General features: G+C 28.4%; 1 protein-coding gene and 1 long non-coding RNA gene across 4 annotated transcripts in view; both read left to right on the top strand.

The window, feature by feature from the left end:
* Window positions 1-13347: 13347 nt before the first annotated feature.
* LOC111038868 (52 kDa repressor of the inhibitor of the protein kinase-like) lies at window positions 13348-15866 on the top strand. The gene is made up of 3 exons (XM_022322128.1): window positions 13348-13404; window positions 13492-14287; window positions 14387-15866. The coding sequence occupies exons 1-3, from the start codon at window positions 13348-13350 to the stop codon at window positions 15853-15855; spliced, it is 2322 nt and encodes a 773-aa protein (XP_022177820.1). The 3' UTR covers window positions 15856-15866.
* A 4859-nt stretch (window positions 15867-20725) lies between these two features.
* Window positions 20726-25969, top strand: part of LOC111038863 — a 33072-nt gene continuing 27828 nt past the window's right edge. For all 3 annotated transcript variants that reach the window (XR_002605020.1, XR_002605021.1, XR_002605019.1), the window contains exons 1-2: window positions 20726-21511; window positions 24887-25327. This is a non-coding gene — a long non-coding RNA (uncharacterized LOC111038863). The remainder of the gene's footprint in view (window positions 21512-24886; window positions 25328-25969) is intronic.

Raw genomic sequence — 25969 nt, 5'->3', positions numbered from 1 at the left:
AATATATTCGGATTGAGAAATTTTTAGAAAAAGTCAAGTCGCATTGCGATTTTTTGGATAGCCTATTCGAAAACAACATTCTACAAAGATTGATCATAAATGACTGTATAAGGGATAATATATGTATAGCTCTATATGATCGGTCTTATCCTTACGTATGCATCGTATTTTGTATTAGAAATAAAGGTTCAGACACGTATATCATAACATAATAAATTGTGAGTTATTATTCTTCATGTAAGTACACACAAGCATTTTTATTACCTATTTATTTATTTTTTTAAATCTTGTTATCAATTTTTAAAATAACATTTCGACATTTACATTTAAACTTACATTTTTTTAAATTATTTATTTGCGTTCCTAGCAGGTGTTTTTATTTCTAACATTGTACTACATGGTGAAAAAGCTGAAAACCATTTCAAGTAGATGGGTACTTTAAGTTTAATTTTCAAAGTAGGTTTATGTACATTGTGTTGTCCAGTGACTAGAAAAATGTGTTTTTTTAATAAAAAAAAATAAAAATAATTTGAAAAAAAAAATTAAATAATAAAAAATATTATTTGGAAGCGTTTTTATAAGTTTTACTTTATATGGATGAAATGTTTAAAATATTTTAAAATAAAAATAATAATAATTATCAAACAATAGTAAACTCACAATTAATAATTAGGTTGTCTCCTAATATTGTGGATTACCGAATTCAAAAAAGTTGGAATACTTATTTTGCCACTCACAAACCTGACACAAAGTTCTATAATTTGCATGTGTTTGTGTAAGTAATATTGTAGTCTGAGAACTTTTTATCACAATATAGTGAGGGGAAAATATTAATAGTAAAAAAAAATATTTATGTGTTAAAAGTGTTGATTAAAAGGGACAAAGTACAATAGTTAAATATATGTCTTCGTATCTCTCACAAAAATAATAACAGCAACGGCTTAAATTAAATAATTATGGTTTTGTCATTGATTCCAAGAATATGGAGGTAAGATGTCTGCAGGTTTAGTACGTGCCACATATTAAAACAGTGATAAAACATTATGCTCACTATAATGTTTGAAGTTTTACATCACTTAAAACTGAATTATTACATGATATCAATACAAAGTTAAATATTTAATAGAGGTTTTAATAAATAATCGTTTGCATAATAAAGTTTTTGAGTCTCATATAAGCCATTAGGTAACTTAAAAAGAATACTTCTCAGAGACAAGTATTTTAGAAGAAACTATAAAATCGTATAAGTTATAACATTGTAATATAGACACAAATTTATAACAAGGTTATTTACAATATGTGAGCGCTGAGAATTTCAATCTCTTAAACTTTGAAATATGTATATTTATCTACTCATATATGTGTAAAGTAAACCGAACAAACTTAAAATATTCGTATGTAGTTATGTATGGCGTACTAACGTATAAACATCGCAAAAATCAAAGCATTCCTTCTAAAGACAACAGATGATGATGACCAAAGTAAAATATTAATGAAGAATTTCATGAAAAACACAAGACACAAATTGTACTTTATACCTACTAGAATTATTATTTACTACACTAATATAAAATACATTTTTTAATCTTCTTCTGACTATAAAGTCTAAGGAAATGAAAATATAACTTAAGGATATTGGGGATATCATTTTGCATAAAGTCTTCTAAATTATATATACAGTATTATATTCAATTGTATGTGGAACTTAAACTACATGTATGGTTTTTTTTTTTAAATATTACTTATATTAAAGAATGTGCAATTCCGGGTAAATGGTGTGCCGGGAAATCTCAAGAAGAAATACTTGGAAATTCTTGGAAATGCGTGGAAATTCACTGGAATCATACAGAAACTTCGGGAACGAATTATAGTTTACGCATCATTTAAAGCTTAATATTGGTGTATTTAATTTTAATATTCAAGTTGTTTGCTAAATTTAAATTTAAAAAAGCTCTTTTTCAGCTTAAAATTATCAAAAGCTAAAAATTAGATTTCAATTGAACTATGTATATTATTATGTAGTGAAGTACTCGCTGACTCACTAACCTGACGTAAATATTAAAAAAAAAAAATCAACAGTTAATTATATAGTAGGTAGGTACTTAATAACAATTTAAACCAAAAATCTTTTGTAACTTTTGAATAGAATTTATAAAATAAAACAGCTTTTTTAATATTTTAAACAATTTGAACAGATTTAAAAAGAGAAATCCCACAGTTGAATAAATAAAGGTATGAAGAAAACGGGAGATATTGCAGAAAGATTATAATAATATACATAACTAAAGGAGGCAATACGAATGTATAATAACGAACCAATTATATTTCTCGAGGGCGTTTCGAAATCTTGATTACAGCTTTTGAAATTCCAGGACGTCAAGGGCACCCCAGACCCTAGTTCATATTATGGACATACTGAAAATATAAAAAACTTTTGGTAAAATGTAGAGGAACATGGAGTGAGTTGAAATGGGACAGCGTTGTTCCTTCATAGTCGTTGATAATAATATGTAAGAAAAGTTTCTAGAATATATTTTTATGGAGGCAAAATTAGACAATTGTTGATAATTTTTATTATGTTAGAAACGTATAACTGATTAATATGTCATAATATAAAGGTTTTTTTACTCTCGTCTCAAATCGATTTATTTTGTTAACAATGTCTACGCTATTCTAAGTTATCAATAATTTATTAATTATGACCGAATGGCGAATGCTATTCTAATATAAATACATTTCTATAGATAAGTTTTGTCCAACGCGTATTATTGAATATTGATTAAGTATGTTATAGCAGCTTGCCAGCTTAGGTTCAATTGAACATTATTAGTCTATGTGGAGCGTAAAGAGACATGACGTCATATGGGGGGGGGGGGACTGTTGTATTGTATACATCGAAAAAATGTTTTTCATAATTTTAAGTAGGTGCTAAAAGTTCTGTTAAATTATTACCAACGTTTAGTTATAGAAAAAATATGTATGTTTCTTTGTAATTCTTATTAATAAGTAGGTACCTATGTTGATTTATTTAAAAACAATATGAAAAACCACTAAATATATTACCTGAGTAGTTCTATTATTTGTAAATTGTAATGAATATTTGTTTATGATATTTCAATAAATTATTAGTATAAAATATAGGAATGATCAATTGAATAAATAGTGCACTATAATACATCCTCATTTTTGTACGTATCGTAGTATATTATTAACTTTTCTTGCTATTAAAGCATCAAAATAAAAAACTATTTTCAGAAATACAAATTGATCGTTGAATGAAAATGTACTACTAAAATACAAACATTTTCACTTGCCTTATACAAGTTTTAAATGTATATCGCTTTTAAAAAACCATTGATTATTAAAAGTAATTGGTATAAATTAATTAAACTGTGATAATTAAAGACTCGTGAATTCACATCCTGAGGAAAAAAAATACAAATACACATACATTCTGTTTTAAAATGGGGTATTTTACAGGGTTAACATTCTGTTATCGTTTCATTATTGTTCAGTTTTCACTCTTTAATTCCCATTACCAAACACTGGGACCAAAAAAAACGTATTGAAATATACACTTATTTTCCCGTAGACCCAGTAGGAACACATTCAGAAATATTATACGCAACAGGTCAAAATTCAAATAAAAATGTATTAGTTCAAAATACTGATGAAAAATATCATGTCGTATACAAACATACCGCGCTATAATATATAAAGATATCACATACTAATAAAGTTAATAATAAATACAAGATAAGTATTAACTCTAAAAGGACAGACAAAAAGAGTCGGATCTGCAGAACTCTCCAAGTTACCTATTTTAAAAAATGTTTTCATATCATTACAATTTAGTGTAATAAAATATAAACCGTATTTACCTATTAACACAGTATTTGCCAGAACTTGAATTTATATTATTCATACATTTTCATATTAGTATCCAGCAATTAGATTAAATAAAAAATGATAACAATTTAAAAAATATATAATATTATAGGATTGTGTTCATCAAAATATTTCAAAACAACCTCATTTAAGACTATATCAAAATAAAAACTATGCACACCTTAGTAAATCATAAATTTACCCTACAAATAAAATGTTCAAGTTGTATCTCAGGAGGTCATGACTTATGGTCGTTTAGGTTTATTACTTTTTAAGTTGCTTGTAAAAAAATGCATGTCAAACGATGTGTTGTTTTAAAGATAGGTATAGTATGAAATGTAACAAAATTCATCAAAATTAATTTTTCTACTTAAAATGCTTTAAATAAATAAAAATAAAAACAAATTAATGTATTCTTATATAAAATTATTTTTCCTTTTTTTTGAAATAAGTATTTTTTTTCTTCATTAATTAATATGACTTAAGTATTTATATAGTTAATTGGGTATAATTGAACGTATCTTTACATAAATACTACCTAAATTTAAATGTAAAAATATAGTATAGTATAAAATATAACATAAATAATAGTAATATTAGCTTAGTGTGGTTAATGTTTTATTTTACAATGTAAATGACCGCACTGTGTAAAAAGTTACACAATTTCGAATTGGAGGAACTATCATATAAAAAAGTAAGTACCCATTTATTGCAAGATTTTTGTATTTCACAAAGTGTGGAAAAGTCGTTTCCACATCATGAACTGGACAACTTTTCATAGAAAAGTATGTATTTTATGAAATTGCTACGACATTATATTGCAAATATTTTATGAAACTTGTAAGTGGTAATAACACGCGATCGGTATGTTTCACGTTTAGACAGTATAAATAAAATAATAACGTTTTATGCAATATAATATGTAACATACATTGAACGACCTGTAGTAAACCCAAAGCTTCACTCATATTTTATTTTATGTATTTCAATAAACTGTATTGAGTGTAGACAGTCAATTATACATTTAGCAAAATGTATGATGTATGTAATGTTACTATGTAAGTATTAATAATCAATACATGGCGTACCTACGTGGAAAACCTAAAATATAACCAAAAGCCGAGAGACTAGACAACAAGTTGTTTTTTCCTATTCGAGTAATAATTCGATTCCGCCATGATATCAAGCCTACATTCGTCATTGTGAAAACCCATATAAAAACGGGTAGAGCCCCTACCATTACTTAGAAGATAGCCATCAATCGAATATCTAGTGAGATTACGACTGGAGTGCTTAATTGTTTTGAAGTGTAAATTTGTTTGAATATAATACTCTATTTTATTTAAAGTAGGTAACAAGAAAAGTGTTTAAATTATTTAACTATCTTTCTCAACTCATCTGAATGTTGAAAACAGACGTCGCGAGTCGTACGTCGTTTGAATAATTATTGCGGTACCGATCGTCGTGTTCTGCGCAGCGATTACTACAGGTGCGATAATATATTTTCAATAAAGTCGCGGGTGGAGGTTAATAAAAGTGTAGGAAAATAAAGGAAATATAATGTTTCCCTTCGTGGTCCAGTCCAAACAGTGTATTTACTTGCGCACATATATTATAATTGTTATTAATAATAAAGGCAGTCAGTTATGATTTATTAATTAAAAAAAAAAAAAATCATCGGTTTGGGTTGATGGAAAATAAAAACGTTAAAAAACGGTATACTATTTTTACCGAAATATTATAAACTAACAAAAAAAAAAACTTGGTTCGAAAATGTCATAATTTGGTCGGCGAGACAACAGTGATTAAAATTTGTGTGTATATTATAATTATTATTTTACGTCGGCGTCAAATCATGTCGTCGGAAGTTATTGGCGATCACTGATCATTAAACTCATCGGTTCGTTCACAGTAGGCTGAGCAAACCGTTTAACTTCGCGGTGTGTCGGTTGATGCGTCGGACACGTTGAACACAAACCGATGTGACGTGAGGACAATATTATTATTATTATTCTCATTCTGAAGCCGAAAATTAAACACCGACGAAACCTAACCGCCAGTTTTATAATAATAATAATAATAATAATAATAATAACGACGGCGATGACGGCGATGACGACAGTATAAACGACGTGTAACTATATGATAATTATAAAATTATTATTATTAGGTATTATTTTACGATATCATAAATTATTACAACTTTCCTATTAAAATCAAGTGGTGTAGACTCAGCTAACCTACATATTTAATCAACGACGATTATTATTTATTATAGCATCAAAATAAAATCAATAACTGTACTTAATTGTTCCGCTGAAAATTGTTTTAGCTACCTACTTCACATGCTGTTACGAAATACGAATTGACGAGTTGATTATATTTTAGAGGTTTTGAATTTAATTAATTTTGGTTTTCATTTTAGACAAATAATTAAGCGTTATAGGTAAACGTGTACTCGAACATTCATTTGTAAAATACGTTATGTATGAAAATAATTATACATTTGGTCAACTGAGGAGTTTTCATCACATATTTTACGAAAAACAACTTTATATCATCTACTTTTTCAGTTGCTTAACCTATCTTGACTAGCTTTAAATTGTTTGTAGCCAAGTAGTAAACAATTCAGCATTTTCCTTTAAAATTGGTCCATTTATTGGAATGTTAAAAGGGGTCAGTCGTTTCCGCCAAAAAATTCTGTTTTCGTTTCCACAAACTTTCGTTTCTGCCAAAACGAAAAAAGTTCGATTTTCATTTCCGTCAAATCTATTTCTACCTAAATGTCTAAATATTATATTTGGAGAACCATTTAGAGTTACCCATGAGCCACCACGAGGAGGCGGTTCTCATTGACCCCAAAAATGGTTTGACTTAATTTTTAGATGAAAATTAAGATAATTAAAATTAAATTTGTCTTACAGAGTAATATAAAATATAAATAGTCAAATATTTTTGAATAATTATTTAGTACATATTTATTATTTTGAATAACTTTTTTTTTAAAGTTCATTCATGAAATCTTTTTGTTTTTGTATTCGTTTATTACGTTATTTGTATGGATTCATCGTTTTTTTTATCTTACATCTGATAGGTTTTTGCATACCTAAGTTGCAACTGTTAATTTGAATGTATACGCTATTTTGAATATTTGAAATTAAAATTTTTAAAGAGTTCCCAAACTCCAACTCAATAATATAGGTAGAAATAGATTTGGTGGAAATGAAAATCGAACCTTTTTCGTTTTGGCAGAAACTAGTCGATTAGTCACGTAAAGTACTACTAAAAACTTACCATTCATCTTCTGATAACCTGAGACAATTGTTTTCACTTTCATTGTACCCAGGATTGGCATTACTCTGTATAGTAAATGTCTTGTTATAAATACGTCCAAACTCAAAAGTTTAACTTTTCAAAAACACGTTTATCGTTTTTTTTCTTGAAAATTAGATTCTAGTCGTAACACAGTTTTTTTTTGTAGACTTTTTCATCTTTCGTGTTTGCTCGAAGTCGCAAAGTTGTAAGTTGATTGAAATTTAATTAGATTCCGGCAAGAGAAAATATTTATAAGACATTTTTATCATAGAACTTATCTTAACTATGTTTGACAGAATACAAATTATAAGAAATACCTGAAAGCACAAAATATTAAAATTGAATAAAAAAAAAATATTATTGTAATAATTTTAATCGTCAGCATTATATTTTGGAAGCTGACGAAACACTCATCGAAATGTAGTCCAATGTTTCTATTTAATATAATATTATCATCATACCTTGTTTATATATTATAATATGTTATACTTTAAAAATCATAAGCTAATAATACAAATAGTGTTGTAAGTGATTTCATAACAATATTATGACATTTTAAGTGATTTTAAGGGTAACGTGAAGATTCGGGCGAATAATGTCGTAATAATATAGGCGAGGACTCGCGAAAAATAAAAATAGAAAAAAATCGATGACAAAAACTATAGATAGGTTTAGAAATGGATTCACTTTTGCTATACACGCATATCATAATTATTACAAAACAAGATAAAGCGTTGTCGATGTAGATGTTTCAGATACACCTTGTTAAATCTATATTGATTGCCTTGTTGATCTCTATAGATTTAATACCTATACAACATTTTTTTTTGTCTTGGCATCTAAGGCTTCACAATATTATAAACTTTGTGTTGTACTATAAAACTTTAAATTTTAACTACCCTCTCACGATGATGTACTATTAGGTTTTATTTAATATTTTTACCTTATTTTTTTACTTTTGAAACTCAGAATTTTTTTTCAAACATTTACTTTTATCAAGTTACTTGAAGTTGTGCCATATGATCGCACGCATGGTGTGCCTGCGAGCGTAAGTGGTAAGATAACTTTAACTAGATCAGGAGACATTTGATGTTCGCAAAATTTACAAATAATAGTATATAGTACAAACGTGTATTTGTCACTTATGATGACGATCAGTAAATTGTGTTTTTATATTTCACATAGGTACTTAGATATTTCATTATTATTTCAAGATAATTTAATTTCAAGGTTTGCTTTGTAAATTGTTTTATTTTACATCGATACGAGCGCCAATTACTAGCTATTATTACGATCTGAAGAAAAAATATTCATACTTGTGTACGAACAAACAATAATATTCATTATAGTACCTATAATACTTAATTAATATTTTATATTTTAAAGGTAAACACTAATTTATTTCAATTGTATAATACAAGTATTTTTAAATTGTTTTCACATAATTTGGCATTATTATAAAACAACCTAAATAAAATAATATTGTTTCCTATTTTCTATTGTTAGAATAGATAAATTCAAATTATTAAAATTATTGCTGAATAAGTTGTTAATTAGTTGTAAGTTTTTTAATTTCTGATGAGTGGAGTAGTGTTTCAAAATTTAACAGATTATCCTTGTGCCACTCCATTGCACTGTTCTTTTATTTCAATTCGTAAGACTACATTTCACAATAATTGTTCGAATTTTGAAATTTAATTCTAAAAAAATTGTATTCTGTTAGGAATATGATTTTTCATATTAAACTCAGCAGTTCAAAAAAGTAAAAACCTAAAATATGATAACTATTTAAAATAAAATTTTTCCCAATATTATTGTTTTGTTTTGATTTTATAATCTAAGTAAAAAAAATGTAATACTTTTCCATAAAATTAATGGTTACCTTCAAAATAAACACCTTTTAATTTTTATCCTGCCATAAAATCAGATACAAAATATGTCTGATGGTTTATTATAAACGAACATAAATGACATGAATCAAATCGAATTAGTTATTTTTTCCTCCACTGATAAAATATAACTCAATTTATTCTATAAGTGCATACTTTAAAATCTCAAGTGATTCCTGATTTTATTATTTTAGAGCTACAAGTCTTCTATCCTAATAACAAATTTTATCACACGACATAAGTGTGTATGCTTTTTGAAAATCTTATTTTCTATCGTTTTGTATATGGTAAGTATTAATGAGTACTATTATTTTTACTGTTTCACATTATCACATAGCATTAAATGAAATCTATCACACAAAGTCACGGCCAGCGATTTCACATCGCAAAAGATATAATAAAATGTTCAAAATACGAATGAGTATTCTTTACACAGTAGTGCGGTGATTATAATTTACCGAAAAAAAACGAAACTATTATTTTAGACAAGACATTTTAATAGGTACAGTATATGGTCGTATCAGAGTTGTGGGAGACCTACATCGTTACAAGTGGTTATAGCAGTTAATTTCGATCTACGGAACGACAAACTATATAATTGATCAACATCGAAAGTTCCTTATCCATATGTCAACAGGATTTATGTTTAACATTTATCAAGACGATAGCTTTCTAGTTGCTAGTTAGTATGGTGCGTCATGTCTTGAAATTTGAAATTTGTAACACGGCGTTATGTGTAGGCAAAAGTGCTACATAACCGTACAGGAAAACGTAAAGAGAATTTCAATATCAACCATTATTCTTGATTTGAACAGAATTAAATTATTTACGAAGAGAGTGAAACTTTATTATGTTTCAATAAATTTCAATATTATATATAACAATATAACCGTGTTAAAATCGTCAATAGCTATTATCAGAGAACACGTTTTAGAAATGGAATTACTGCTCAAATGTCACTCTCAAAATAAATCGATCCATAACCTATGTAGGAGGGGTAACATAGCTATTGTTTTTAAGATATTTTTTTTTTTTTGAAATGCATTATTTTGGAATGATTAAATAATTAACTCATAACACTCGTGGATTCGAATTGACTTCTAGTTGCTACTAAAAAAATCATTGCTTTGCGTAAACGTTTGATCAAACAGAAAAATATAAAATAGTTAATTATTTTTATTCAATATTTTGCTACTATTTTATTTTTAGAAATGGAAAATCAGAAAATAAATTTCCCCGTCCTTTGAATAGACTTTGTGTACAAGTTAAAACAAACAATTATTTTAGTGTGAGTGCAGAATAAAAATTCGTGCTCACAAAGACCACGTTGTTTGTACCCCCTTGCCTGTACACGTGATGGCGATGGTTTTCAATTTCGACTTTAAATGGACCACACTATGTTTGGGGGAAGACGTGATGCAATGAGTGTTCGCCTTTTGTGCTGAAATATTGTTAAATTGTACCAATGCCTGTACGCGCTTTCTTTATATAACTATGGATGCGTGATTTTCGCACAAGCACTGGAAACTAACTATAGATACACTCAGAGACAGTAAAAAAACTCATATATAATTTATACTTGAAAGGAAAAATAAACACATGGTACTATTATTGAAGAATTTAAAAATAATACATTTTTCATGTCGTGAATTTTGTTTTATTATATTTACGTTTAAGTTTTGGTGATTGGGAAAGTGTATCAAATGTTCCTACCTATAATATAACATATATTATTATGTACATTGTACATATTCATCGTCACGTAAATGACTCAATGTACAGTGGTCACACATATTCGTTGCAAGTTTCCTTATAATTTCACGTGCGAATATGTACTCACTTGATTATTTGAAGAACGGCCGATGATATATCTCCAATTAAAATCATATATTATACAAAATAAAATTGATCACTAGAGACTTTGCATCTGTTGTTTTTTTGAGAAAAAAATTTGAAGGATAATTTGTTTTTTTTTGTAATTGTAAGTTATATACCGACAACAATGATTATCAGGTACGTCTGATGTCTTCATTTTTTTTTTTCGAAATTTTGTACACTAATAATATTATTTATGATGAAATTAAAAGGATTTTAAAAGATTAAGTGCACATTATCAAGTTTAAATGGGTGACATGTTAAATTTTAATTCAAAGATAAAATTTAATCAACGCAGTATACGATGAAAAATGATTTTGAGCAAAGACAGTCTGACTTTTGGGAAACCAAGGTTACCAAATATTATTTATTTAATAAAAATGTTCAAATTTTAACAAATGTTTGTATTAGATTCCTAGAACTTAGCGAATTCGGAATGAATTCATTATATAAACGATGACGTGGGTTTTTATTTGTTTTTCTATCTATCATTAACAAATTTTGGTGTAATAAAAATGGTTCGATTTTCGACATCAGCATCTTTCTGATAGAAAAGTGAACCTATTTTAACCCTATTTTTAAGAGATCAACATTTAAAATTGTTTATAATTCACAGTAAAACAGTGTGGTACTCTTATAAAGCCTCAGAAAAATCCTTAATAGCATACTAATGTGAGTTATTCAAAATATTTTATTTACTATTTAAGTGTAGGTGACTATAGACATTTCAAAAAATGGTTTGAGCATGTTTGGTGAATCACTTTGTACACAGATATAATATTTAAACCCGTAGTGGACAACCTGCGAATACTTATACGTTTAAGTGCGACGTACTATATTGGTTAATAGTCATGAATACTGATGTAATAGACCGTAAAATCTCAATATATTAGCTGCATTCAGTGATTTGAATTTGTGTTCAGGTGGATAAACAAGATATACATTAAGTGCTCACGGTTCGATGTGCAACACTGAAACCGAATAAATGATCACTTATCTAATCGTGATGCCTGGTGTTGAACCACGTGGTTTTCACACGCTAATATATTTGTAATATTACTTCGATTATTAAAGTATTTCGTGATTAAGAAAACAGTGATTGATAAAGGGGAAACTAAAACATTAAATATTATTTCCTTTATAGGTAGGTATAGTTACTAATTCGCCCAATTTCTAATTAGTTACTTGAAAATTGGATATTTTGGATTAATAAATGTACTAACAGATTAAATTTTAAAATTATTGAGATTTTTTTGACTGTACCTACGGCTCCCGAACTCCGCATTCTGTGAAACAAGTGATTTTATTTTCTAATAAACACTGTCGCATTAATTTATTTTTTGATGGGTAATTATTAATTAAGTTTATGAACAGATTAAGCTTCAAGGTTCAAGAAATTAAAAATTATAAATTAATAAAAAAATATGTATGAGATTTGGTGTATACCTGACACCTGTCAAATTATGAAAACAAATGCAGCAAACAAACAACGTCAACACATAAAATTGTATTTTTTTAAATTTTTGTTACTAAAATCATTCTGTTTTTAATTATTATCAAAATATATCGAACCGAGTCATAATTCTACTTAAAGTATACCACCAACCTAAGACATAATACATTCTATATTCCTACCGCACGATTATATTATGATAGATGGGTGATGATTTTTTTTTTAATTTGACTACATTTTTAAATACAATATCACAGCTTGGCAATTTAAATAAGATTTTTATCGTGAGATACTACGCCACCACAATTATGGGTTACATTTTGTGGTTGGGGGTAATAATGGCGAAGGGGAGGTGACTATTTCGCAGTCATCACACTGAACTTTTAGGTACAATAATATTTCCATTATAAATTATCATATTCGTATTCATAATACGTCCAATCGTCTACGATATTATTATAGTATCAGTCAAGGCCGTATCTGTGGGTGGGGGGGGGTCCAGGGTGTCTGGACCCCCCCCGAAATTTCTTCAATATTTTACCTTCTTTATTATATTTAAAATAATTATTTATTTTTGATACCAACTTGAAATATTTTCAGTCAAAAATGACTTAAGCTCCAATTAAATTTACCATTGACTATTTTTAGTTTTATATCATAATATTATTATCTTATGAAATCTCTACGTTTCGTAGGCCGGCCGCCGGGTACTAATAATAGATTGTTTATTATTGATGGACAACGACCATCGACCGCTGTCGATGCCGGTCGGAGGTGTCAGCGACGATTAACGACAATATTTAATTTGTGTACATTATAAATATATTATTATTTATCATACCATTTTGTCGTCTGCAAGACTATTACAAACACGTAACACGTCGAATCGTTTTCCAAAGTCAATATTTATAAATATTATTTATCATAATGAGTAAACGAGAAAACAAAAATGTACTATCAAATTATTTTTCTAAACTTCCAAAGGTACGTTCTACGTTATATTATTTCATTAAATATTATGTATATTAATAATTTAACTACCAAAACGTTAATTCATAGACTTTATTTTAGACTGATAAAGTTCCTATTCTTCTACCACAAATAGAAACGCCATCGCCATCGTGTAGTCATTCACCCACAGATTTGCAAACAAACAAAAGTAATTTATTAAAATCGGACGCCGAACAAATAGTTGAAGACAACGATATCGGCTACTGTTTCGGTAAAAATGTATCTGATGAAATAAAATTTAAATTAATAACTGATCATTGGTCACCAGATGAAAATTACAAATTCCCAATTACTACAAATCTAAAAAAAAAATTAAAGTTTCAATTAGGATGGATTAAACGTTTTCCTTGGGTTGCTTATTCGAGAATTGGTGAACAAGGTGCAGTTTGTAAATATTGTGCTATATTTGGTCGCGAATTTGGTGGCAAAGGCAGTCACCAGAAACTTATTTCACTAGTTGTAAAACCTTTTAATAACTGGAAAAAAGCGATTGAAAAATTTAATGAACATAGTAAAACTGAATTTCACAAATCTAATGCTATGCGTGCAGATAATTTTGTAGCTGTTTATTCCAAAAACTGCCAAAATATTATCCAAAAATTAGATTCAGCGCGTGCTATTCAAATTGATCAAAATAGAAAGAGATTAATTCCTATTATTCAAACAATTATTATTTGTGGGCGTCAAGAAATAGCTTTACGTGGTACTAGTGATTATGGACCGCTCTCTTTAGAAAGTTCTGAACCTACTTACAACGACGGTAGCTTCCGAGCATTATTAATAATGCGCATTTCGTGTGAAGATAAAAATCTAACGTATCATATTGAGAATCAAGCGTTAAATGCTTCATATATAAGTCCTATGATTCAAAATAATTTTATAAATATATGTGTAAAAATTATACAAGACCAGTTAGTTTATAAAATTAATCGGGCAAAATGTTTTTCCGTATTAGTCGACGAAACAACCGACGTATCGCGTGTTGAACAACTTTCCTTGTGTGTACGTTATTTAGAAAATAATTTAAATATTGAAAAAAATGAAATTAATAATTATGTATTGAAAGAAGACTTCTTACAATTTGTACCTGTAAGTTCTACTACTGGTCAAAATTTGGCCACAGTAATTCTAGTTACTTTAAAAAATCTCGGTATAACATGTGACTATTTACTTGGCCAAGGTTATGATGGCGCCGCAGCCATGAGTGGTAATTTTAAAGGAGTACAATCTGTTATAAGAGAAGTACATCCCGCTGCACTTTATGTCCACTGTAGTGCACATTCCCTAAATTTAGCACTAGCTCATTCGTCAAATATTCACCATATTCGAAATTGTATTGGTACAATAAAATCTGTAGGAAATTTTATTAAAATATCGGCTAAACGAACTGAACTATTAAAAAATAAAATAAAAGAATTTCTTCCTCAAACTAAATGGACAAAATTAACTTCCATGTGTGAGACAAGGTGGGTTGAAAATCATGATGGTATGCTTAGATTTTCAGAAATATATAAACCTATTGTTGCAACATTAGAAGAACTACAATTATTTGTTGACATTGAAACGTCATCTAAAGCGTTACAGTTATATAAGTGTGTAACAACTAGTGAATTTATAATAAGTATGATAACTGCGACCACACTTTTTTCTATAACTTTGCCATTATGTAAAATATTGCAGTCGGTAAAATGTGATTTAAGTGAAGCAGTAGATCACGTTGAAACTGTTTTAAGTGAAGTGAAAGATATGCGAACAAAAATTAATGAAAATTTCAAAGAAATATTCAATAAATCAGAACAATTGTTCATATCCGTGAATGATGAAGAAAAAATAAAAATACCAAGATTAGTAAGTCGTTCAAAAATTAGAATTAATGTGGATACCAAAATTCCCGAAGATTATTTTCGTATTGCAATTGCAATTCCATTCTATGATGATTTTATTAGTCAACTTAAAGAACGGTTTTCCAAACACAAGAAGATTTTATCGTCTTTGTATTTATTAATACCAAAAATGTGTTTGAAATCCCCGACTTTAGAATCAGATTTTAGTTTATATTCAGATTTTATAAATGTTGATACATTACCTTCAGAACTAAAACTGTGGAAAAGAAAATGGATTGCTTTCAAAGATGTAGATCGTCCACATACAGCTGTAGAATCATTAAATTATTGTAATCCTGAACTTTTTCCAAATATTCATTTTTTATTAAAAGTACTAGCTACACTACCGGTTTCTACATCAACTCCCGAACGAACTTTTTCGACATTAAAACGCGTCAAGACATTTTTACGAAACTCTACAGGACAAGAAAGACTAACTGGGCTAGCTCTATTAAGTGTCCATAGAGATATTACTGTTAATCCCGATGAAGTATTAAACCAGTTTGCTCTTCAAAAAGATAGGAACATATTATTAGTTTAAAAAATGATTTATATTTGCACATTTTTTATTTTTTATTTTTTATTTTATATTTCATATTTGTATATAGTGAAAGCGACAATAGATGTCAAAGTAATTTTGTTTATTTGATTTTAATAAAAGAAGATTAAATATTTTTCTGCCTTATTTTTAACCAAATTTCAAAAGTCAAAATGTAAATTCAATAAATATACAATTGATATGTTTTGGCCCCCCCCCCCCCCAAAAAAAAAAAAAAAAAATTCTAGATACGGCCTTGGGTATCAGTTATCTAAAGTTTGGCACGTTTTAGATGACATGGCAACGGTGCACTGGTTGCTCACTCCGAACGCAGTTAGTATCGATGATAAATGCTCTTGGTCAATACGTAAAACGAGATTATAGGCCTAAAATCTAGATTCTAGTTTGCGTCACACACTAAGTATTAAGACTGACTGTGGATGCACGAAACTAATGTCCATAATCAACAACTTCCAAACGTTATATTACAATAATTGTGGTAGAGACACAAAAAAAAAACACGGTTACAATATAAAAAGTGAGTAAGCGTGTAACGCTCTCCTGTACATAAGGTGTCTAGAGTCATTGTAAAGGATGTGTTTTCTACCAGAAAAGATGCTATTGAAGAAAATCGAGAATTTTTACTGTCCCAAATGTTAATGACGGACAATAAAAAAACATCATTATAAATACAATACATTCAATCGCTACACTCAGAATATAACACAATACTATAAGAAGTAATATTGGCATGAGTTTAAGTGTTTTTACAGATTTTAATGTTTCAAGACATAGGTAGGTACAGATTGTATGTTTAAGAAAACTTGTTATTTGATTTAAATATAGTTATCCGGCCTATAACCATGTATTCGTGTTGTACTACTAGCTGGTATTAGAAAGTCTGAATTCGAAAATAAACATAAATACTGTGTATTTTAGAAACTTAACTGCGGTTAAAAGCGTTGAATACTAAATGAACAAAAAGCAACTTTTATTTTTTATTTTATGCAATCTATACATATGCTTTATGGTGATATTTAGGACTAGAATTTGTATGCACTTGCATATTTCAACAAGTTAATGATCAATCGTAAAGTATGCTAAGTAAACACAAAATATGTTAAGTGTGATTAATTGGTGGGTAACAATTGTTTAACGCTCTAGAGTAGGGGTCGGGAACCTGCGGCCCCGGAGCAACCCTGCGGCTTTTTCATATGCAACCTTCGCCTTTTTGGAAAATTCTCACTAATATTCAGTAGATAGATTTGTTATTGTATTTAATTAAATAATATTATATGTGTACAAGCAATAATAATAATAATGAATTAATGAAACAATGTTTTTCTATATTTTCTAAATTTAAGATGTATCATTATGTTTTTAATGCCTACTAATTTTTCAATGAAATAATAATACTATCTTTATTCTAATATTCTATAATATATTGTTCGTACTAACAACTACAACTAAAAAAGAGATTGTTCAAACCTGTGCGGCTCCCTGGACATCATGGTTTTGTAATTTTTCGAAAAAATGGCTCTTTCTAACTAAAAGGTTCCCGACCCTTGCTCTAAAGAGTCACTGTAATGGATGTGTTAAATTTGAATTCGATGGTCATTGTATACACGAAAGAAAAATTAATTAAATTTCTCATGAATTAGTGTTAAAATAACTGAAATTGCGTGTAGGTTTTCACTTGCCAGAAACTTGGGGTTGATACCACAATCAAAATAAATTATTTTAAAGGTAGTAATTTCTAATTGTTTTGGAATCAATTCAACACCTAAAGTTGTTTTATTAGTTCACCTGCAATTATAAGTTATTCTAATTCCAATTATTTTCAAAATAACATTTTGTATAAAAATATAATATTGTGTTCAAAATAAATTTTAAGTGATATTGATGTAGTAGTCAATTGGAGTGTTTAATTAACAATCAACCTTAATAAATATTATAATTTAAAAAAAAAAAGTAGATATCAAGTTTTTCTCAACCAACAAGTTTCGAACACGACCATTACCTGTACATTATTTACACAACAAATATTCTAAATAAATGTCTACGCATTAAACCATAAGACTATCTATCGGGGTTTTTACACATGTGATAAAATAAACTATTTAAACAAATTGTTATGGACAATGGATAATGGATATTGGAAGTTTAGTATAAGCCCCGTAAAAAATCTTTGTCGGATCGTCGTAAACTTCGAGTATCCCAAATTTTATGATACAGTAATAACTAATAATGATTATACCTATATATAATTGTGTATGTGTATATATATATAAACATGTATATTGTATAATATTATTATTTTCCTACTCATGTCTCATGGACGGTGAAGCGTATTTACTAGGTAGTGCAAAGAATTATTGGCCTTTCCAAGGCATATGACTCATCTACTATTTATTATTATGTTACAATATATTTTAAGCCAGTGAAAATTAAATTATTGACTTTGTTTATTATATCACATGCACAATTTACATACTTACCATATGGTGTCTTACACATGGTCCCTTTTTTTTTTTATTTTAAAAACAACATGGTCTCTTAAGAGTATTTTTAAAAAATGACTTAAGTTGCTCGCTTATTTCACCAAAAGTGTCAAATAAATTCCGAATTTATAGTAATGCTAAAAACACTATAAGTACTCAATACGTCAAAATAATCTCACTAAAAACTCTAGATTCTACAACAAATTAGAATAAATCAACAATAATTGTACTATTGTTGTTAATTCATAAATAGATAAATGATGCAAGCACAAGGTTTCACAGGTGTTGAAAATATTATATTATCTTTTTTTTTCATGTAATTCATATACATTTTTCTTAAAACTATTATCTGCATAGTCAAATGTGCAAAAGGTAGCAAAGTGTTAATAATATATATATATAATATAAATTATTTGGTATAAAATAACATAATATTACATTATTAAATTACGATTATTAATTGTTTTTGGAATACTTACATACTATAGTTACAACACAAAACTCTTATTTTAACCTCAAATTATTAAATTTAACAAGTAACATCATAACTCAAAGTCACATTATGTAGCATTTGTTATTTCCAGTATTCTTAGTAGTAAATCTTAAAATCAAAAATTGTGAAAATTACAAAAACAGTATTAAAATAAACGACAAAAAAAAATTTAACAATTCATTTAGAGTCAAAAAAAAACATTTCCATGGTTATATTAACAAGAACTGCTTGTCGATTATCAAAATAATGTTTGTTAAAATGACTAAACACGGATTTGTTAAGTTATTAATGAATATAATTTTTAAAAATTTTTTTAAAAATAATATAAAAAATGATAAAAATATATAATTTTATTTTTAATTAAAATATAGCATAATATGGTTAACAATACATATTATTATACATAAAATTGTTTTAACTATACTTAGAGTAGGATTTCAACATTTCACACAATACCCTTATGTTGTTATTTAATATACAAATATTACAGTTAATTTTCTTTTAGTTACTTAATAATTGATAGCAACTTAATTTAATTCCAATAATTCTATGTGCGTGCGAAAAACGATTCTGAGCTAAGATGACCTGTCAGCCTATAATATTACTTAGTAGATTGTATGATATAATTGTGATTAAAGGTATTTATTTTACTATTAGGCATTGATACTATTGGACTTCTAATTCGGGCTAATAATAAAACCAACCAAGCATTTTATTGGTTATATTATCAAGTCTGTATTTTTTACACAATCACGCATCAGATCAGGACAATATACAGTATCTCAACTGTTGTAGTTTATGGCGATCATATTTTGCAGTAAGTACCTGTATATAATATTTTGTCTTAAATACAACGTAATTGTTTTACCTCATTTATTTTGGAAATTTACTTGAAAATAATATACAGTTCATACCGTCCACAATACTGTTCAGTTATTTTAGAGTTGACGGTATACCGGTAAAAAGTGACCAGACTCCACTGTTGGTACCTGTATGCTTTTCGTCTATTTTAGTTTTGAGGTTCAGTTGTGTGAACGGAATGTACCAATCATTTACCACATCAAATTTACGAGAAAGCAGTGCGAAGTAGCTGTTGGTTGAGATTTTTAAGTCTTCGTAGGTACAATTGTTATGTTTGACACGTACGTGTTGTCACCACAAATTTCAATTGAGTTAATACTTTTTAAAGTTGTATCAACAAATGTCTAGGGCATTGTTAGACGATTCCAAGTACGTGTATGATTTGTTAGGCAATGGTTTTTGGAAAGTTGTGTTCACTTTGCAATAATCACGTCTGCCCGATTTTGATTTAATTTCAGAAAATCATAAGCCTCATATATATGTACGTATAAACGTGTGACTATCTATATTCCGTTTTTTTACCATCATACTGTGTCAAATATTAACACGACATAAACCAACATAATGTAATAGTTTTGCATTATTTAATTCGTCAAGCCTTTTTTATTCAAACGATTGTTCAATGAAATATTAAAGCCTATATGGTGGTTTTTCTATAGGCACATATTTTGTTTACCTTGACAAAAAAGGATTATTATTAAATTAGAGTATGTCAGTGTTCAAATTTGTATTATAATTAATTCTAAGACGAATGTTGTACCTAATAGTTCTAGGAAATATGAAACGTATTGAGAAAACAAAAAATAATACACGCTTATTAGCGTCTATAATACGAATCAGATTCCGTTTTTGTCCACCGTCGTCGTCGTCTTCGTTTATCGATTCGCCAGTTTTCAGTGACGACCACCGTAGCGTGCGGCTCCAGGCAAATTTTCACGACGTGGAACTATAGTAGGGGTGTGCTGATAATAGAGGGTGGAAAAGTGAGGGGTGGAATTCTCCAGTATATGCAGTCCAGTACAAAACCGCTTGATTGCGACATGTAGTCGCACGCGATTTTTTATCTATACATTTTTAAATAAAATTAATAATTCATACAAATTAACACCATGATATTGTTGACATTGCCGCAGTTGTAACTGTCTATGTTAAAAAATACAAAGACTTTCTACAGCTGCGGACTATTTCGAACACATATTTTATGGCAAAGTCAATTCAACCGATTCAAAATACTGACATTTTTAAGTATACAGTTAATGTTTCTTTTATAAACATTAATATTCACCGTAAATAAGAACATATTATAAATGGAGTACATACTGTTATAACAATGCATAATATATAAGTCTCCATTTCAATGTTTTGTCTTGTCGAAATTATCTTCTCATTTAATTTATTTTTAATTTTAATTGTCTTCAACATATTAATCGAATTATTCAAGTATTCAAAGGTTTAAAGCAGATGAATTTAATAATGTTTTTTATAGATATTACTTAATTATAATAATAATATTTTTGCAATGCAACTTAACTTTTTTTTTTTACTGTACAGCTTAACCTTTTTTATTTTTCTATTAATAATCTATTATTTTAACATTTTTAAATTTATTTTAATAAACATATATATATTTTTACTTAAAAAACAATGATGCATAAACAAAATATAATGTAATTGCATTTTAAATATAATTAAAATATTGGAAAACCAAACTAATTTAATGTTCGACGAGACAAAATTTAGTCTTAAACGCTAAAAGACCGAATCCATTTTAAATCCACAACATTTGCAGTCTTATAAGTTATAGGTGAGACTATAATGTATTTTTGTTTTTAGGTACAGACATGTAAAAAGAAAACTTTTTAAGTTAATAAAATAATACTTAAATATTTAATTATTGTTCATAATATAACTAACAATTAACTATCATTGTAACTACTATCCAACAGTTCATAAGATGAACATTATATTGCTTAGTATCGAATAGAGATCACAGCTGATACGAAAGGGTTATTAACAAAAAAGAGATGAACCAAAAAGTTTTAATTTTTATAAATATTTACGTTTAATGTATGCATAATATAAATAATATGTATGCTATAAACATATATGCCCGGTATGGCGGTATGAAACATTTGTATAATTTCTGTCAAAAACTTGGTTCCAAGAAAAATGTTGTCGTTGTAAAACCATTTCCCATAACTGAAAAATGTATTAGGAATAGTTTTTTTTCAGTTTTAGTGTCCTAAAACTTCCGTAGTTACTGGTCAGTAACTTAAAAAAATATGTTTTGCAATTTAAAATCGCTGATTTCTAATACTTTGTATACAAAACTGTCATCGGTTTGGATGACAGCTTCGATTTAAAGAGTTTTCCGAGAAAAATATAACGTACGCACACAATCGTATACGAAAATAAAGTTTTCCAACTCTGGAATCCAAAATGTACATAATTTTATTTTTTACAAACCCCAAAATCAAATGTATTATACGAAAGAGGTTTTTAAATATATACAAACGTATAGCAATATGAACGTCAAGGCCAGCGGTGTACTCAGACTTAAACTTTGGTATCAGTGGTTACACTGATACTGTTTTGTTATCAATGTATATGTTATCATATCATTTATTTTGATTGTACAACATACTGATTAAAATCTGATATCGTAATGGAACACGTTAGTGCCAATAACTGGCGAAAACGAATTCTTAAGGCGCCACTTACCTGATAACTTACAGTTTATACAGTGAAGATCACAACTTTAATGAAAGGCCAAAAAATCATCGTTTGGTTATCTAATATTTTGTTCATTTCTAAAATTTAAATTCTGCTGATATTAATTTAATTCTCATTGAACAACGAAATTGAAATGCTTTTTCATTGAATATACATTTTGGTTAGATAACCCGGATAAACTAAACATACATATTTGAATCTGCGATGGTCATTAAATTAAATGTGGATGTAGAACACAAATTACAATATCCCTGAATTTCTACCATTGATTAAATTATGTGATTTTCTCATAATAGCCCATCAACGGAATCTATAAATAGAGTGGTCGAACATTTAATGGTGTAGAACTCGATCAATGTTCGAAGTGCATGGTGACTGATAATTACCACATTAATGATTCATTTAGGTCTCATTACATCATAGACGTTTCAATTAATTTAGCGATTTTCAATTAATTTAGCTCAGAGTTCGAAATTAGTTAGTGTTTGTCATACTTTGATAACAAATACTAACTTACTTATAAAAAAATTGAGTGTGTCTTGCAAATTATCATCCGATTGACTGAATAATATTATACTATCTAACACTGTTTAGAATGTACCTACTTTGTTTCTAGTACTTCGATAAACGTCTGAAATTTCCATATTGTTTGTGGACGAGTGGATTTTAGAGAATTGCAGTTCATCAGTAATTACTGATGTTTAACACGTAATATTGCAGTTACCCATTAAGGCATTACCCAACTATAGGTATAAACCTACAACTTCTGGAGATGGTGAATAATCGTAACAAAAAAGTATACAGGGTGATATTTTTAACAGTTAACACATGTTATCTTAAAAAGTATTAACGTTTTTAATTTTATTATCGTTCATTAATTTTAAATCGTTTCGAAACGGTATTTTTGAAAAAATTACTGATTTTTTTTTAAGTGATAAAATCAAAATATATATTGAACATTTTTAATTTCAAAAAGCTTATTTATATCAATAAATTTGTGTACATCAATATTTCCAGAAAATTATTTTACCAAGGTATACGATTTTTCAAAGATAATGTTTTCATTGAGAAAACTAAAACATTTAAAAAACTAAAAATATTATATTTTTCAATTAATATGTTGTTTTATGGAGACTTCAGGTTATCAAAAAAATATTTTCAAAAAGGTTGATACTTTTCGCGTGGAAGAGTGTTTACAATTAAAGCATCACCCAGAATACTTGATTATGTACTTACGTGATGAGTAGGTAGTCCTCACGTCATATTAAAGTATTAAAAATAAATATACCATTTAAATATGCTAAGTACTTAAAGGTCAGCTGTATGACTTTTAATTACTTACAGGTTGTGTCTCTGATTGCAGCACAATCCAGTAGTACCTATATTGTTTCGTTTACCACTAATAACGGTGGTTACGTATGACTTATATGTACCTAAATATATCATAATATTGTAAACACGATCATAAATTTATGAAATTGACGCTGCTGTAAACGTCTATATCAATATTTGAACACGATTCTCCAATGTGATTACCCAATCATTGAAAAACACTCAAGACGTTAGTTTATACCTAATTTGTTTCTAGCTTCAAAAAAACTACATGTTTCGTAGTATTTGCTTTGGGTTAAGACTGCGTACGATCCTAAAAAATTCCCACCAAAACTTCTTTTGACATGTAACGGAATTCGGAAATTGATGGCTGTCCCTAGGGATTGCACATATCATACTCATCATGCTGAATAAACATGGTATAGAATTGGAAAATATATTAACACCAGTATTTTCACAGAAATGGATTATTTTAATTCACTTTTCCTTCTCACCAAGTGACCAAGGTCAATATTTTGGAGTCTTTCAAATATTAGAAAACACAAAATATATTTTATATTACCTACATGGATTTATCTGTTTTAAAAAAAGAAAATGTTCAGGATAATTTTTTTTCTGGATTCCTAACCCCAAAACTTGAAACTAAATTTATATTCGCATTACTGGCAACTACAGGATATAAAATACTATAAAAATATGTAAATATTACAATACAAGTATAATAACCTTTTTACATGTAATAAATAATGAAATGGTGAACAAAAAAATAATTAGTATAGACATAAATGATTATCATTTGACATACATTTGTATTTTATTATAATATGGGTACGTATTTTATAGTGTTATTAATATGGTAATTTTATTATTAAAAAAACACAAATAAATAAAATATTTAACCATTAATAATAATTATTAATGTTTAATTTATTATTTAATTAGCTTTTCTTGATTGTATTTTAAGTTGATATTTGCCTTCAAATTATTACCGTATCAATACACATGTACGATGGACTTATCACGTGAGTTGACAGAAAAATTATTTCTTGGATTGCCAACTCGCTGATTTAAAAATTTAATGTAAATAAGTTTATTGTAATTCATTATTCCACAGATGTATCAGATGTAGAAAATTGTGGTAAGAAGATTGCGATGCGAGCCGTTGAAAATGTGGTGGTGTATTATTCAAGGATGCAATGGCGTGTTCAGCTTTTTTGAAAGGAGGGAATGAATTTTTTGCTATTCTTAGACCAATGCAGCACTACCTACTTTCGCTAAACTTTCATTGCTACATCATTATATGATAAAAATAAGCCATACGACACCCCCTCCCCTTTTGAAGGACGGGGGGCGGTCTGATCCTCTTGTGGCCTGCAGCCTCATTTTTTTAATGCCATCACACGGTGCTCATATAGGAGTTAAAATTGGATAGTGGATACATGAAAGGTGATATCAACTAGCGTGCAACTGTGCACTCGTAGAATGCATATTCTATAACTTTAGTAAAGAGACCGAATCAATGTCAGATGGATTGCCACAGCGGAGGTGTTTTTCAGTAAGTATATACTAAAAACTATTTGCGGTGTGTAATTCGGCAAGGGTAGGCTATTAGGCAACAGGTTGTTTACCCATAATAAATTTACGAAAATTATAGTCTTTACTGCAATGATACTACATTTATATTTTATAGTTTCCATTATATTATAAAAAGTATATATTTAGTAATTAAGCGACAATAGTGTTAGTGTTAGTGGTACATCAATTTCATACGGAGAACCCCTGGTTTACTTATTCACTTTTATGCGCCACCGTGTCAATCTAACTCATACCGATATTATAACAGTCTTTATGTAATTGCATAAATGAGTAGGAGTAACCGAGTATTTGAATTTACAGTGACCACTGACTAATCTTACTTGAAATTATTCTTTCATTTACCAACTATTTTCTGTATTGAGTTCGCATCGCATATCGTATGGCATTTTCAGCGTATCAGTCATTTGCTTTAGTGAGTCCTTATAGTCCATTAATTTACTACGACTAAGACTCCGATCTCGGTCGACACAAATGTCTTGTCCGTATAATGTATGACACTATTCAGGCCGACTGAGTGCCCGATGATTCTGTAAAGCACATTCACGTCGCTCGCAGACTTGCGATACCTACACCGACTTTCAAGGCCTACACACACCCAAAT

Source organism: Myzus persicae, unplaced genomic scaffold, assembly GCF_001856785.1.
Source record: "Myzus persicae strain clone G006 unplaced genomic scaffold, MPER_G0061.0, whole genome shotgun sequence".
In the NCBI taxonomy this organism is placed as follows: Eukaryota; Metazoa; Arthropoda; class Insecta; order Hemiptera; family Aphididae; genus Myzus; species Myzus persicae.
This window is presented reverse-complemented; position numbering and strand designations above follow the sequence as displayed.